This window comes from Leopardus geoffroyi, chromosome A1 (assembly GCF_018350155.1).
Source record: "Leopardus geoffroyi isolate Oge1 chromosome A1, O.geoffroyi_Oge1_pat1.0, whole genome shotgun sequence".
Taxonomy (NCBI): domain Eukaryota; kingdom Metazoa; phylum Chordata; class Mammalia; order Carnivora; family Felidae; genus Leopardus; species Leopardus geoffroyi.
Window position 1 is genome coordinate 142,919,712 of NC_059326.1, and position 16,226 is coordinate 142,935,937.

At 41.1% G+C, this 16,226-nt stretch overlaps 1 protein-coding gene across 2 annotated transcripts in view; it reads right to left on the reverse strand.

Annotated features, from left to right (window-relative positions):
* Positions 1-16,226, reverse strand: part of DMGDH (dimethylglycine dehydrogenase) — a 70,011-nt gene that overhangs the window by 35,540 nt on the left and 18,245 nt on the right. The window contains exons 6-9 of one of the 2 annotated variants that reach the window (XM_045496516.1): positions 11,856-12,104; positions 9,340-9,538; positions 2,076-2,269; positions 615-768 (exon numbers count right to left, since the gene is read on the reverse strand). In XM_045496516.1, the coding sequence (XP_045352472.1) occupies positions 615-768; positions 2,076-2,269; positions 9,340-9,538; positions 11,856-12,104 (796 nt within the window). The remainder of the gene's footprint in view (positions 1-614; positions 769-2,075; positions 2,270-9,339; positions 9,539-11,855; positions 12,105-16,226) is intronic. The other variant, XM_045496525.1, reaches the window with a different exon arrangement.

Genomic DNA, 16,226 nt, shown 5'->3' on the forward strand with positions numbered 1-16,226 from the left:
GACAACAATGGCTCAAAATCCAAGTATAACAATGGTAACAACACTAGAAGAATTCAGAGGATTGTTTCAGTGACATGCTTTATGCTTTAGCTTAACCTAAAATGCTAAGTAAATGATCCTTTCCCCTAATTTATCAATGGTACATATATTTTGCATGACTCAGTGCACACACACTAGAAAGCAGTTGCTGTGAACTATCTTTGATAAATAGAAAATCCATATTTCTAGACTATTTCCACACAACGTGATTCGACCAGGCATCCTAAAGCAGGACACATCTTTAGGAGCCACCTGAAGCCATGTGGGGATCAAGAGGGGATGGGGAAGGTTCCCCTGAGCTCCTGGAAAATGCCAAGTGGAGGCTTCACCTGAGCTGGCTGTAGGACTCTGGAGGCCACATGGGTCCTAGAGATGTGAGCCAATGTCACGTGGGATAGACTAATGCCTCCATTGCCAGAAAATCATTTTTGTAGGAAAAGGCTCAATGCTCTTTGGAAAGGGTGGAGTGACTTCTTTGGGGGCGCAGGGGCAGCGCTTCTCCGACGTCCCTCCATTCAACTTCCAAAATCGAGTTCTACATTCAGAGCCACAGGCAGGTTATGCCATTCACTTACCTATACCGAGTATCCTGGCCTGGTTTGTAGAACCAGTGTGGCTGCTCCCAGCCTGCATGGAACCCCATGGAACACTTAGACTCCAGGATTTTATAAAGCCCACTGACTCGCTGAGTTGGTCTCCCGGCAAATCGCTCTTCTTTAGGATAACCAACTGAAAAAGGAAAACTAGTACCTAAGTACCATATAACCAAAACTGTAAAAAACTTCAAAGGGATTCAGAAAGTAGAAAACATAGTTCTTAACATCCAGAAGCACATATATGTATGAAATTTACGTAAAAGATGGTAACTAGCTTTCTTGGGGTGAACATTTCACAATGTTCCCAAATGTCAAATCACAGGGCGCCTGGGTGGCTCGGTCAGTTAAGCGTCAGACTCTTGATCTTGGCTCAGTCATGATCTCAGGGTTCATGGGATCCAGCTGCCCTCGTGAGGCTCTGCACTGGCATCAGGGAGCCTGCTTGGGATTCTCTCTCTCCTCTGTCTCTTCTTCCCCTGCTCCCACAGGCAACCACATGTGTTCTCTCTCTCTCTCTCTCTCTCTCTCTCTCTCTCTCTCTCAAAATAAATAAATAAATTTAAAAAAAAGCCAAATCACTATGTTGTACACCTAAAACTAATATAATCGGGGCGCCTGGGTGGCGCAGTCGGTTAAGCGTCCGACTTCAGCCAGGTCACGATCTCGCGGTCCGGGAGTTCGAGCCCCGCGTCGGGCTCTGGGCTGATGGCTCAGAGCCTGGAGCCTGTTTCCGATTCTGTGTCTCCCTCTCTCTCTGCCCCTCCCCCGTTCATGCTCTGTCTCTCTCTGTCCCAAAAATAAATAAACGTTGAAAAAAAAAATTAAAAAAAAATAAATAAAACTAACATAATATCATATATGTGTACATATATAATCAACTATACTTCAATTTTTTAAAATTATGTAAAAAAAGCCAGACTGTCATTCATATAGCTATCCAAGGATAAAGTAAATTTAAAACTTAAAATCACTTGGGGGAAAAAAAAAAAGCAACTTAAAATCACTTGGGGCGCCTGTGTGGCTCAGTCAGTTAAGCATCCGACTTCAGCTCAGGTCATGATTTTGTAGTCTTGTGAGTTCGAGCCCTGTGCTGACAGCTCAGAGCCTGGAGCCTCGTTCAGATTCTGGGTCTCCCTCTTTCTCTGTCCTTCCCCAGCTCATGCTCTGTCTCTCTGTCCATCTGTCTGTCTGTCTCTCTCTCTCTGTCTCAAAAATAAACAAACATTAAAAAAAATTTAAAAACTTAAAATCACGGAAGCACTCCACACATTAAATATACAAACTCATATAAGATTCCTTCTTGTGTCTTAGAGGCATAATGCTTATTAGAATCCCTAAGTACTCCCACCACAAAGCACAGAATAACAAAGATCTAAAATCAGAGGCACTGCAGGTCAATTCTGTACACACTTTACAGACAATAGTAAATTTGCACTTTACCTATATTGTTGAATCCATATGACTCTCTTGCTTTGGCCTCAGTGTACTGAGTTGTTGTCCATTTGCCATAGCGATTAGGATCCAATTCTATCAGATCAAAAGGAGGTTCTCCATGCAGGATCCAGTCACTGAGATATTTCCCTACCCCACCGGCGTGGATTATGCCATATCTTTCAAATACAGAGATAAACACCCTGTTATGAACACATGTTGTTTTCCAATAATGAAACATATCCAACTCTTCTACAGGGCCTCCAAGTTGGAGTGTTCTGTGATCTTCAGAGCAGACAGTCAACATAATGCTTATACTATAGTTTTTTTCCCTTGGGAAAAATACATGTTTGGGCATCCAAATTAAATGTACCTGACTTGATAGCTAGTTTGTTTCCACAGTTTCAAGAGACGCATCCCTGCAAAATAGCCTACAACTCTTAGCTAGAAAAGATGCTCACTTTAGGAAAATGGAGGAAAGGAAGAAAAGAGGAAGATGTGGTTATCTTAGCAGCCCTTCTGATCTAGAATTATCCTGACTGATGGGAACCTTGCAGGAGAAACCGTACACTGCCCAGTGACACATCTCTTCTCAGACTCAACTTAGTTCAGGTCCCCTTAGGCAATGACCTCTGTGCAAGGACCTTGAATCTTTATCTTAGAAGCATTCAGAGGAAGAGGCACTCACCCAGGGGCTTGTGGGGAGGAGAGAAAAGGAACACTGTCCCCTGTATTTTGCAACTAATGGGTCACTTGGTGATGAGGGTAGGCTTGTTGTCCATTTCTATATGATGATGCTTTAAAACCAAGAACATCACTGTGGCAAATCAGTTGCTATCAGATGAAGGATTCACAGTTTAACATTGGCCATGTGCGGTACTAACCACTCCTTCTTGCCTAGTGAAGGACTTTCCTATAGGTTTATCTGTGGTTTAAGTCAAGACAAGCTTCTGAGGAATTAGATGAGCAGAAAGTCATGTGGGGGATGACCAAGAAACGGAGCTACATGAGCAGACCTCAAAATGCAAGAAATTCCAGTATCCTGAATGACCACAACTTAACAGCCAGACTCACGGGTTCTAAGAGCTTGGGAGCACCTGAGCAAAGACTTTAAATGTTAACTATTTTCCCACAAGATACCAGTTTTGCCATTTAACAAAAATGAATGACTAAATTTGTTACGAGGATATTTCTCAAGTAGAATAAAAAGGCGACAATTTATATACTTCTCCGAATAGTTAAAAAAAAAAAAAAAAAAGACATTGGTCATCCAAATCACCCACAAACAATCTCACTAAGTTTCAAGAAAGCAAGAAAAATTATTGAATGTATGCTTAAAATTCACTTAACCAGGCCCAATGTATGATATACAAAAGCTGTCATTTTTGAGATCTAAAGATACTGTTTATAAGACTTGAAATTGTGTAAAGATTTATTGACATTTATTGAGTGCTTGCTATTTGCCAGGCATTGTTTCCACCTAACATGTACCAGATGATTTATTCTTTAGCAATTTTATTTTACCACTGGGAAAACCAGTCCCCACTTAGCGATTAAATAAGGTCACGCTGCAGTAAAGGTCAGGATACAGACTCCATCAACTGACTTCAGCATACACTCTCTCTTACTGAACTTTACCTCTTCAACAGTTCCCAATTTTCAGCCAAGGCACACATGACAGACAGCGTTCACATCCTTGACAGGCTCTTGGGAATAGCCAGGACTGTACTTGGTTTCCTGTGGCCTCACTGCTATGCCATCATGTTTTTCCCTTTCAGTAGTGTATATGAGCTAACAAATGGGGCTGAGTGCTGTCAATTGGGGAGAATCCTGAATCAAGGATAATTTGTCTTCAAAAAGTGTTTACTTTACAAACTTCAGCTCTCTAACCATTAACAAGCTATGTGTCAAATGCCACACTACTGAGTGTTATGAAACATGTATTGAGAGCCCCTGGCTTAGTAGTTAAAAGCAAACATAAAGTAAGAGAGCTCTGGGTATGATTTCACTTCTGCCAGTACTAGCTATGTAACCATGGGCAAGTTGTGTGACCACCCTGAGCTTTAGTCTTCTTTCATGCACACTTCCTTTATGGTTCTGGTGGAGAACATTGGCATGACATTGAAAGCACATAGTAGGCCAGCAATGCTTGCTTGCTGTTAGGCCCCTATACAACCAGTAACAGAGTATGCCTATGCCCAATTGATAAGACTTTCATACCAAGTAATTTGTGTGGCATGGAAGTGGAAGGGAACTTAATAAGGAAAGGAGAGTTAGGTTCTTCTGTCGCTAACATTAATCTGTAGAACCCGCTTCTAAATGGCCCAGTGACTATGCTTTTTGAGTGTTTGTGTTTGCTTTTCAGGATAACTCCATTAAACTGTCAGATGTTATATCTTACAGCACTCTCCCCTCCTTAAGTTTCCTGTTTATAATGTGCTCTAAGCCAAGAAAACTAAATTCAATTCAATACAATCCATTAAACATGTTGGTTGACATGGTGTCACCTAGAAGCAAAAAACCTTTTGTTAGAATTGTGACAAAACAAAAGTAAAAGAGTTTTGACTGAGGGTGATCTGTGAGTAAGGTAAATGAGCACTGGCATACATGTACACAGTTTGCAAGTTCCCCAAGTTCTCTGGACGGTTGTATCAGAATAACAGACACATTGAAATGCAGATCCCTGGGCCTCTCCCCAGACCACTGATTCAGAACCTATAGGAGTAGTGTCTGGGAATCCATTTGCTTATAGTTTTCCAATTCAACACAACTTCATGGGTTCTCCTGACAAATAGGAATTACGCAGATACGATGTAAAGGAGGATGAAGCATACATAAGTGACTAATCACAAGGTTGAGATTCTTTTTTAACATGGGCATGTGATTCTCCTGCTCAGCCAGGTATGGAAACCACTAGCCTCCAGAACCAGGGAATGGATCACTGATGCAAGCCAGCAGGGGCAGCCAATGTAAGCATTCCATATTACATAAGAAATATCTTAGCAAGATAGCAACAAGTCCTTTGTTCAGACCAAATCTGTCAGAGTGTGAGGCACTTTGCCTGCCCCCCAACTGTCATCTTCCCTATCCATCTCCCAACATCTACAACCTGGGAAAATTACCCAGAACAATCAGAGCAGGAATGCAACATTAGCCCCATGCAAGTACATACAATTTCTAGGTAATAAATAACTGGTGTTCTAAAGAAATCAACTTCCTAATTTCCTTGGCAAGTAGTAACAGATGCTCCATTAAAATATAAATATAATAAGGCCAGGGATACTGTCTGCCTGTTCAGAGCATGGCTCATGGTCAATGATCCACATATATTCATTGACTAAATCAATAATTCTATGATTCAGCCAACTGCAGAATCAAAAATAATAAAGACCTAGGAATGCATTTAGCAAAAGAAGTGCAAACTTGTACTCTAAAAACTACAAATCATTGCTGAAAGAAATTTTAAAAGACCTAAACAGGGGCACCTGGGTGGCTCAGTCAGTTGAGCGTCGACTTCAGCTCAGGTCATGATTTCATGGTTAGTGAGTTTGAGCGCCGCACTGGGCTCTGTGCTGACAGCTCAGAGCCTGGAGCCTGCTTCAGATTCTGTGTCTCACTCTCTCTATTCCTCCCCTGCTCCTGCTCTGTCTCTCAAAATAAATAAAAACATTAAAAATTTTAAAAATAAATAAATAAATAAAAGATCTAAATAAATGGAAAGACATCCCATGTCCATGAATTGGACTTAATATTGTTATAACAATACTCTCCAAATTGATCTACAGATTTAATGCAATACCTATCAAAACGCTAGGTGGCTTCTTTGCAGAAATTGACAAACTGGTCCTAAAAATTGCATGAAAATTTAAGGGACACAAAGTAGCCAAAACAATCTTGAAAAAGAGCAAAAATTCACACTTCCCAATTACAGAACTTACTACAAACCTATAGTAATCTAAACAGTGTGGGGGTGCCTGGTGACTTAGTTAAGCATCTGACTCTTGATTTCAGCTCAGGTGGTGATCTCATGGTTCGTGAGATAGAGCCCTGTGTGGGGCTCTGTGCTGACAGTGCAGAGCCTGCTTGGGATTCTGTCCCCCTCTCTCTCTCTCTCTCTCTCTCTCTCTGCCCCTCCCCCACTCACATGCGTGCAAGTACTCTCTGTCTCTCTCAAAATAAACGCTAAAAAAAAAAAAAAAATGTGGTAATGGCAGAATTGGGAGTCCAGAAATAAACCCATACACATAGGGTGAAATGACTTTTGTCAAGGATGTTGTGGTATAATAAAAAATAAATATTTGGTCTTTGTCCCCAATTCTTGGCACAGAGCTCCTAAAACCTCTGGAATTTATAGTCTTTGTATGCTAATGAGATGACTCAAGGTGGAGTGAGTGATACCTGGGGGCTTAAATAGGGGCTGGTTCAAGAAGTTGAATCATCAATAGTCAATGATTTCATCAATTATGCCTATGTAATTAAACCTCCATAAAAACCCCTAAATGACAGACTTCAAAGAGCTTTCAGGTTCTGAACGCACTGATGTGCTAGGAAGGTGGTGTGTCAGAGAGGGCATGAAAACTCTGTGCCACACTCCTCCCCCTCACACCTCACCCTGTGCATCTCTTCCATTTGGCTGTTCCTCAGTTGTATACTTTATAATAAATGGGTAAAAGGAAGTGTTTTCCTGATTTCCGTGAGCCATCCTAGTGAACTGTCAAGCTTGAAAAGGGGGTTGTAGGAACTCGCAAAGTTACAGCCAGTCAGAAGTACAGGTGATCCCTGAACTTGCAACTGGTATCTGAAGTGGAGGCAGTTTTGTGGGACTGAGTCCTTAACCACTAACTCTGGAAGTTAAGATCAGAATTGAATTGAATTGTTGGACACCCAGTTGGTGTCAGAGAATTAGAAAATTGAAAAATTGAATGTGGGTATCAGAAGTGGTATCAGAAAAAAGATATCACAGAAGCCAACATAATTCAATGAGCAAAGAACAGTCTTTTCACCAAACAGTGCTGGGACAACTGGCTATGCACAAAAGAATGAAGTTGGACCCCTACCTCACATCATATACAAAAATTAACTCAAAATTGATCAAAGATTTAAATGAAAGAATTAAAACTATAAACTCTTAGAAGAAAACATAGGTATGAATCTTTATGAATTTGGACTGGAAAATGGTTTCTTATATATGAACTACATGCTAAAAAAAAAGAAAAAATATGCATTCTGGACTTCATCAAAATTAAAAACCTTCATGCTTCAATGGACACCATTAAAAAAGTGAAAAGACAGCCCACAGAATGGAAGAAAAAAATTGCAAATCATGTATCTGATAAAGGTCTTATGTCTAGAACATATAAAGAACTCCTACAACTCAACAGTAGAAAGACAAATAATCAATTTTTTTAATGGGCAAAGTATATGAATAAGCATTCCTCTAAAGAAGATATTCAAGTAATGTACACGAGAAACACTCCTACATACACATGCCTGCATACGGATGCTATTGGTGATTACCTAAACCCTCAGTTACTTTATACCTTCCAGGTCCTCTGTCTCCATCTGGTTTTCTCCCTTGAGATGTCCCAAAGATATCAACTTAACACTTCAAACCCAACCTTTCAAAAATGAAACTCCTTGTTTTCCTGATTCTCTGTCCCCATGGCCCCAGCATCCAACCAGGGGTCAAGTTAGAAAGTTAGCCATCATTTGCTTTTTTCTCTTCCTCAAGACCTAATGCAGTCAATCATCAAGTCTAAATAATTTTATCTCCTATCTCTCAGTCCCTGCTGCTGCTCCCTCAGTTCAGACCACAGCCCCTCTACTGTACTGGCAGAACAGTACCCCAAGCAGTCACACACCTCTGGCCAGACCTCACTGCCTTGTTTTTTAAATTTTTTTTGTTTAACATTTATTTATTTTTGAGACAGAGAGAGACAGAGCATGAACGGGGGAGGGGCAGAGAGAGAGGGAGGCACAGAATCGGAAACAGGCTCCAGGCTCTGAGCCATCAGCCCAGAGCCTGACGCGGGGCTTGAACTCACGGACCGCGAGATCGTGACCTGAGCTGAAGTCAGACGCTTAACCGACTGAGCCACCCAGGCGCCCGGTCACTGCCTTGTTTTTAGCTGTAGCCCAGTGCCTAGCAAAGAGACCTTGTACAGAGCTGGCAAACATGAGATATTAGTTGAATACATGGCCAAATAAAATGGAGAAGAAAAATAAAATATTAGAAGCTGTGATATGATAGTAAAGTGAGCTTGACATTAATATTCAACAAATTAATGGGACAAATATTAAGGATGAAGCATCAAATGGGTAACAGAATCGTAAGTAGTAAGCAACCTGAGGAATCATAAAGAAACAAATTATGTTGGATAAACCTGAATTATGGTGAAAAAGGCATCATATACGTTATTCATTTGATACTCGGTATTATGTTTGTCACACTGTGTTATGAAAACAGCCTTGTAAAATTGGGGCAAATTGACCAAGATGAACATACACAGCATGAAAAGAGACAGGAATAATGGAAATGGCAGGAAATATGCGAAGAGAGGTTTCCAGGAAATCACTGCCCTTCTATGTGATCATCTTTAAAATCTATACAAGTGATTAAATTATACAGTCAGGATTTTAAAAGTGAATTTAAAAAAAAATTTTTAATGTTTATTTATTATTTTTAAGAGACACAGAGAGCGACAGAGAGTGAGCCGGGTTAGGGCAGTGAGAAAGAGAGACACAGAATCTGAAGCAGGCTCCAGGATCTGAGCTGTCAGCACAGAGCCCAACATGGGGCTCAAACCCACCAACTGAGAGATTGTGACCTGAGCTGAAGTCAGACGCTTAATTGACTGAGCCACCCAGGCACCCGAAGATTGAAATATCTTATTCCTCATATCTCAATGGTCATTTAAGGAAGAAAACTCTCTGCCCTTCTCTCATTTTCCATTTTGGACTGAGATTACGAGACAACAATTATCTATAATACTTGACTCTATTAAAAAAGATACTTGACTCTATAATAAATGTTGAATTAAATGGAGATACTCAGGGTGCTTGGGTGGCTCAGTCAGTTGAACACCCGACTCATGATTTCAGCTCAGATCATGGGATAGAACCTCGCATCAGACTCCATGCTCGGCATGAAGCCTGCTTGGGATTCTCTTTCTCTCTCCCTCTGTCCCTCTCCCTCACTTGTGCTCACTCTCTTGAAAATTAAAATAAAATAAAATAAAATAAAATAATATAAAATAATGAAAGAGATACTTACCCAAAGCCTATAGCCACCCAGTAGTTTCTGACTCCCTGATGGGGCCCCACCATAGGCAGAATGTCAGGAGAATAGGTGATAGGACCATTGACGATATTGATGATATCAGCCTTTTTCAAGACTGGAACCATTTCCATGGCAGCTTCCACATGTTCCATAATTCGGTCAAGATCAGACTCAAAGAGCTCCTTTCCAAACCCTGAAGAGACATACCATTGTGGTCAGGATGCCACAACTCCCCTGACAGGTATTCCAAAGTGACTTAAGTCTGAATCAGTTTACATTTAAAGATGGTCTTATGGAAGGTACTTCCTTTTTTTTTTTAAGTCTAAACTTAATATTCACTATCAACAGATAAGTACCCATCACATTTCTGAAAATAATAATTTATTTTTGTTGAAATAATAAAATCATGAAAGTTAATCCTCTTAATTAATAATAAATATAAATCTAGGTATATCAACAGTTTTCAACATGTAAACCAATCATAATTTTAAAAAACAAACAATAACTGGTTTGTCAAGAGAGAACTTTTTTAATTAACCCTAAAAGTCTGATCTATCCTCCCAGTTAAGGGCAAATGGGAGCTTGCAAAGTCATGTCAGGACACAGGGCATAAACAGAAAACTACTCCAGGATCTAGAATAATGGATGCTAGATGTCTTTTAGCTCTCAGCAGAGAAAGAATGGCATGGAGGCCTCCTCCCTCACGCCCGCTCCCATACGTATTTGAGAGCTAGATTCTTAGAAAAGAGTCAGGGTCTTGAAACACAATAATTTCCTCATTCGTAAAAGGTACTGTGATTGAAGGCAGGACCACAGATGAGCCTCTAAAAGAACTTCTCGCGGCGCCTGGGTGGCTCAGTCGGTTAAGCCTCCGACTTCAGCTCAGGTCACGATCTCACGGTCCGTGAGTTTGAGCCCCGCGTCGGGCTCTGGGCTGATGGCTCAGAACCTGGAGCCTGCTTCCGATTCTGTGTCTCCCTCTCTCTCTGCCCCTCCCCCGTTCATGCTCTGTCTCTCTCTGTCCCAAAAATAAATAAACGTTAAAAAAAAAAAAAAAAAAAAAGAAGGAAATCTTTCTAAAAAAAAAAATAAATAAAAAATAAAAGAACTTCTCCACCAATACTGGTGTCCCACACAGCAGTCAGCCAGCTTCTTGTTCCTCCTGTGAAAAGCATGTTGGGTCAGTTGCACGGAGGCCTGCAGACCACGAGAGTTGGACCAGGACATGTACGTGCCCAGGGCCAGCTAACAATCTGGCTCTCCCTCCAACCTGGAATTTGGAAATTTAAATATTTGTTCAACATTTATTTGGAAGATGGGGCGCCTGGGTGGCTCGGTCGGTTGAGCATCCGACTTCGGCTCAGAGCATGATCTCACGGTTTGTGAGTTCGAGCCCCGCATCGGGCTCTGTGCTGACAGCTCGGAGCCAGGAGCCTGCTTCGGATTCTGTGTCTCCCTCTCTCTCCGTCCCACCCCCTGCTTGTGCTCTGTCTCTCTGTCTTTCAAAAATGAATAAACATTAAAAAAAAATTTTAAAAACAAAACATTTATTTGGAAGACAGGCTGCCAGCATGAGGTAAGAACAGAAAGGAAGGCTCTCAGGTGGCCGTCAGCCCTCCTGAGATCAGGAGCTCTTCCATGCAAGCCCAAATGTGCAGAGCCAACTCAACAAAACAAAAGCCCTCAGCTAGCTGGCCCAACTTCTCTGGAAGGCAGTTTAGTGATCATTCGTGGTCACATGGGCATATGTGTATTGAGGAGTAGGGGAGAACTTCAGTCCCTATCCCAAGTAGCTTATCAAAGTATAATTCTAGGAAGTACAATTTCCTCCATTTCTTTATATCCCCTATAATATTTCAGTGCCCCAATGACATTTTAGTATTTTCTATAGATTGTTTTGTTTACCTCCTTTGGTAACCTCCATCTTTAATTTAGCTCTGTAGAAATGTTTCATGAAAAACAAAACGGGTCCACCTCCCTTACAGAAACTATGGTTCCTCCCGCTTCGCATAGGGCTTTTCTACATTTATTTATGGAGTAGGGGAGGGCATCAGTTTGCAGGAGCAACCTATCCTGCTCTGTGACAGACTCTGACGCTTTCATTCTTAGTAGGCCGGATATCCTGTCTCTGATACCTGCCATGTTTCCAACCGTCAAAGCACAATATCAGCTATATCCAAATCTGGAAACTAGACCAGGCAGGTGAGAGAGCGAGGAAAAAGTGGGGAGGAAGGAGGTTGGTGCGGGCAGGTGAAAAATTACCTGGAAGCGGAAGATATGTTTCTTCAGCTTCTCCATCACCAACTGCCTCTTCTCTCTTTCCTTACTTCCTGCTGTGATTGGTGAAAGGGACATGAGAACAGAGCTGACCTCAAACCCCTCACCTCCAGCGTCCCAGGTATCCAGTAGTCTAATGTTACGGTGTCATCTTAGTCTACAGCCAGCCCCCGCCACAGAGAAGACAAAACATATGTGCCCGACCTGCACACACTTGCATTTGTGGAACCCACCTGGAGGGACTCCGTTGGTGACCCACGAGTCCTGCACTTTCATTTTCTCCTGACTTTCATATGGACCAAACAAAAGCCCATCCCTTTCCTGTCGCAGATAATAGGATCCTTCCAGGTCACGGAGCACAGGGAGTTCTCGTTTCAAAGCTTTCACTTCAGGTATAGTTGATGTCACAACATATTGATGCTGGACCGGAATGAGAGGGTGTTCTAGTCCCACCATCTTACCTACTTCATGAGCCCAAAATCCTTAAAGAAAAAAAAGTCATTTTAAAATGTCACCACATACGTAAACATACTACACCTGACACGGATGTGGCAATTTATTTTCAGATAAAATATTGAGAAGACTTCAGTACTCATGGAAAGCCTAAAGAGTGTGATAACAACTTTAAATTTTTTGTCATTACAAAACTGAACCTGGGGGAAGAGAGTATTTTACCTGCCCCAGCGTTTTGAAGACACCTATAATCTAACAGATACATACTTGTTTTTCAGGAGTTTGTAATTCCTGAAAAAATATTTTGTCTATAAGCAGAGGCAGGCAGGAAAACACATTTATTTGAAGGACAAACCAAACAACCCAAATATATAAAATGTACAAATGTTGATAAGAAAGACAGTAATGGACTGACCCTACTCCTGAAACAGAAATGATCAAACAATAAAGGGGCCTGTGTTGATCGGTATAATAATTGTGCACAAGAAAGCCTTCCAAGTCAATCCCTCTATCCCCCAGACCCTCCTCTCCCCACATTACTGATGCCTAAGATTCTACAAATACAGAATTGTTCTGTTAACTTAAATTTTGAAAATGTATATACTTTGGGAGAGATAGCACAGTAAGTTTTATCTGTTATTGTAAACGCTTGGCTAGAATACATTTGTAAGATCCTTTCTTGCAACGTGCATGAAGGAACCATAAGTCCAGTAAGTGGGAGCACCTCTATGAGAATGTATCTCAGTTCACAGTGTGTATTGGGACTGTCTTACCGGTGGGGATGAATGTTATTTTTACCTTTGCAAAAGAAAAAACCAGATTGTGGCTGAAAGGACCCTTGATTCTCCCCCAGCTGACTCTTCAGTACACAGACGTGGAGCTAAAGTCCAGAGAAGGAAAGAGACATGCCCAATGTCACATTGGGAGACCTTGGAATCATCATACCTTATTGGTTTTCTTCCTATGGGATGATTTTGTTTTAAAAATCCAAGACACCTTCACTTGCATAAAGGTATTTTAGAATCTAGAATGATTATTTGGCAGGGACATGGTGTTGCCTGACCCATCAGCAGATTATTTGGGGGAAGGAGGTTCTATTTGCTTGTTTGCTTCAGAATAATTTTGAGTAATCGTTCAAATGATTAGAGAATCTTATTCAAGTTATTTCTTTAGAGATTGCACTCAATTTTTTAACCATTTCTGTTTCTGCTTTTTTTAGGAATCTAATAAAGAGTTCTGAAACCTATGTCATTATGAGGTTCAGAGGTAAATACAGGATTATCGATTATGAATCAGTCTGGGAACCCAGACTATGTACCCTATGTGTCAAAATTTATTTCTACTGGGGTGCCTGGGTGGCTCAGTCAGTTAAGCACAGAACTTCAGCTTGGGTCATGATCTCACAGTTTGTGGGTTCGAGCTCTGCATCAGGCTCTGTGCTGACGGCTCAGAGCCTGGAGACTGCTTCGGGTTCTCGGTCTCCCTCTCTCTCTGCCCGTCCCCAACTTGCACTCTGTCTCTCTCTCTCTCTCAAAAATAAACATTAAAAAAATTTTTTTTAATTATTTCTATTTTACTATCTAAACCTCACCCTTGGGCTTTGTTGTTTTGCTTTGGCCTAATGGCTAAACTGGCCATAAGTGTTTGTTTGTTTGTTTAATATTTATTTATTTTTGAGAGACAGAGAGAGAGATAGGGAGAGAGAGAGAGAGAGAGAGAGAGAGAGAGAGAAAACAAGGTGGGGGGGAGGGGCAGAGAGGGAGGGAGACACAGAATCTGAAGCAGGCTCCAGGCTCTGAGCTGTCAGCGCAGGGCCTGACGTGGGGCTCAAACTCATGAGCTGTGAGATCATGACCTGAGCTAAAGTCAGATGCCTAACTGACTGAACCACCCAGGTCCCCTGGCCATACTTGTTTAATAGCCCCCTAACTGGATGTCTATTTGCAAACCAAAAATCTTACTTGTGGGCATTAGAGCCTCTTGTTGGTCTTTTAATAATTTAAAGATTTAATTTATTTTTGTTAGTAGGAAGAAGTGAATTTTCAATGGAAGAACTTTGTAACAAAATATAGGAAAACCATAAATGCTAGTTATATGCACCACAGCAGATTTAAAATGTAAAAAGCCAAAATATTTAGCCTAGCAATTCAAACCACTCCAGTATCCTCAATACACTTATTTCAATTAAAAGCATAAATTGAAGAAAATAAATTCTTTCCTATTCAAACATATTTATGAATTTCTGAGTCTAATTGCTTGCTTATTAATGCACTTGATCATTAAAATACAGTGGGAACATATGCGTAAGTATTATAGAACTATATGATTTTACACTCCAAAACAAGCCCAATGCTGTTTTACCCTATGGTGGTGGTGTTTGTTGGCATTTTCTTCCTCTTTCTGTCAAGCAAGTTAACCTAAATCTGGTGTGGTTATAATTCAACTCTCGCTACATCACCCACCTACCAAGTTCAAAGGTAAGAGAGACAAATATGGAAGAATCACTAAAATCTACCATTATGGCCTGAGAAACAACAGAAGGGTCAATAAAAATAGTTATTGGAAATGGCTTCTGTTTTCTTTTTTTTTAATGCAATGATTAATAGAAATAGACTTAAAATGAAGAGTGAAGGTTCATAGACAAGTTTACTTGTACAAGGTGGTTTATACGGTGACAGTGATGGTTTGTTTATACAGTGGCATTCTCTGATGCAGACTGCCAGGCAAAATTAAGCAATTCTCTTTTGGCCAAACACTGGGCTTCACGTTGGCATGATCCAATCATATTTCTGATTTACCATATTAAGAAAATTCTTAAGTTTATAAAGTTATCTCAGGCTTAATGAGTCAAGAAGAAATGGAGTCAAGAGAAACATTCTTCACCATGCAGAGAAAAAACTTACATGATAATAAAATATCTTCTGCTCATGCCCCTGAGCAGTTTCAGGTACCAAAGGCAAGTTAGACTATTTTATCCCAAGAGGTCACAAGTGTCCAAAACTAGTTTTCAGCTCTGCTTGCTCAAGGATAAGGTTACTACAGGGTGCCTGGGTGGCTCAGCCAGTTAGGCTTCCGACTTGGCTCCGATCATGACCTCGTGGTTCCTGGGTTCAAGCCTCACGTCAGGCTCTGAGCGTCAGGCTCTGTGCCTGACAGATTTGACAGCTCAGAGCCTGGAGCCTGCTTCAGATTCTGTGTCTCCCCTCTCTCTCGGCCCTCCCCTGCTTGTGCTCTGTCTCTCTGTCTCTCTCTCTCTCAAAAATAAATAGACATTAAAAAACAAAGTTAAAAAAATGTAAAAGAATAAAGTGACTACGTTCTCTCTCCTCTAGGAACATCTATGTAATAGTGTTTCTCTAAAGATGTTTTGCAGACCATCTGGAACAGACACTACAGTACCTGGAGTACTTGCTTAAAATAGAGCTTCTGAGTCCCCACCCAGATCACTTAAATTAGAATCTTTTGAAATCTGGGAAACTTTCCACAGCAATTCATACATACATCAGTTTGAGAACCAAATGTACCAACAGAATGGGTGCTCTGTGACAATGGAACAAGTGAAAGGAGGTGGGTAAGGTTAAAAGCCTGTGCCCAGAAGTTATAGCAAACTGATGCTAGTGTTCCCGGGATGGGGTGGTGGAAGGGGCAGATAGGCTTTCAAGGAAACAATTATAATCATAATTATTAGACTTATTTTTTCTAGTGCTTACTGTGTGGTACTGGTTCTGTTCAGGGTACTTTACATTATTAGCCACTTACCAGTCATAACAGCTTTCTGAGATGAGAACTATTCTCTCCGTTTTACAAATGAGTAATTTGCCCAGGTCACATGGCTGGCAATACATGTGTCTCTGGGCCAGAGAGCCCCATAGACCTGGACAATGCTGGAAACACATCAGCAAATGGATACATTTTTAAAAAATTTTTTTTAAAAATTTTTAAATGTTTATTTATTTTTGATAGAGAGACAGAGCACATGCGAGAGAGGGGCAGGGAGAGAGGGACACACAGAATCCGAAGCAGGCTCCAGGCTCCGAGCCGTCAGCAAAGAGTCCGATGCGGGGCTCGAACTTGTCAACTGCGAGATCATGACCTGAGCCAAAGTCCGACGCTTAACCAACTAAGCCACCCAGGCACCCCAAACGGACACA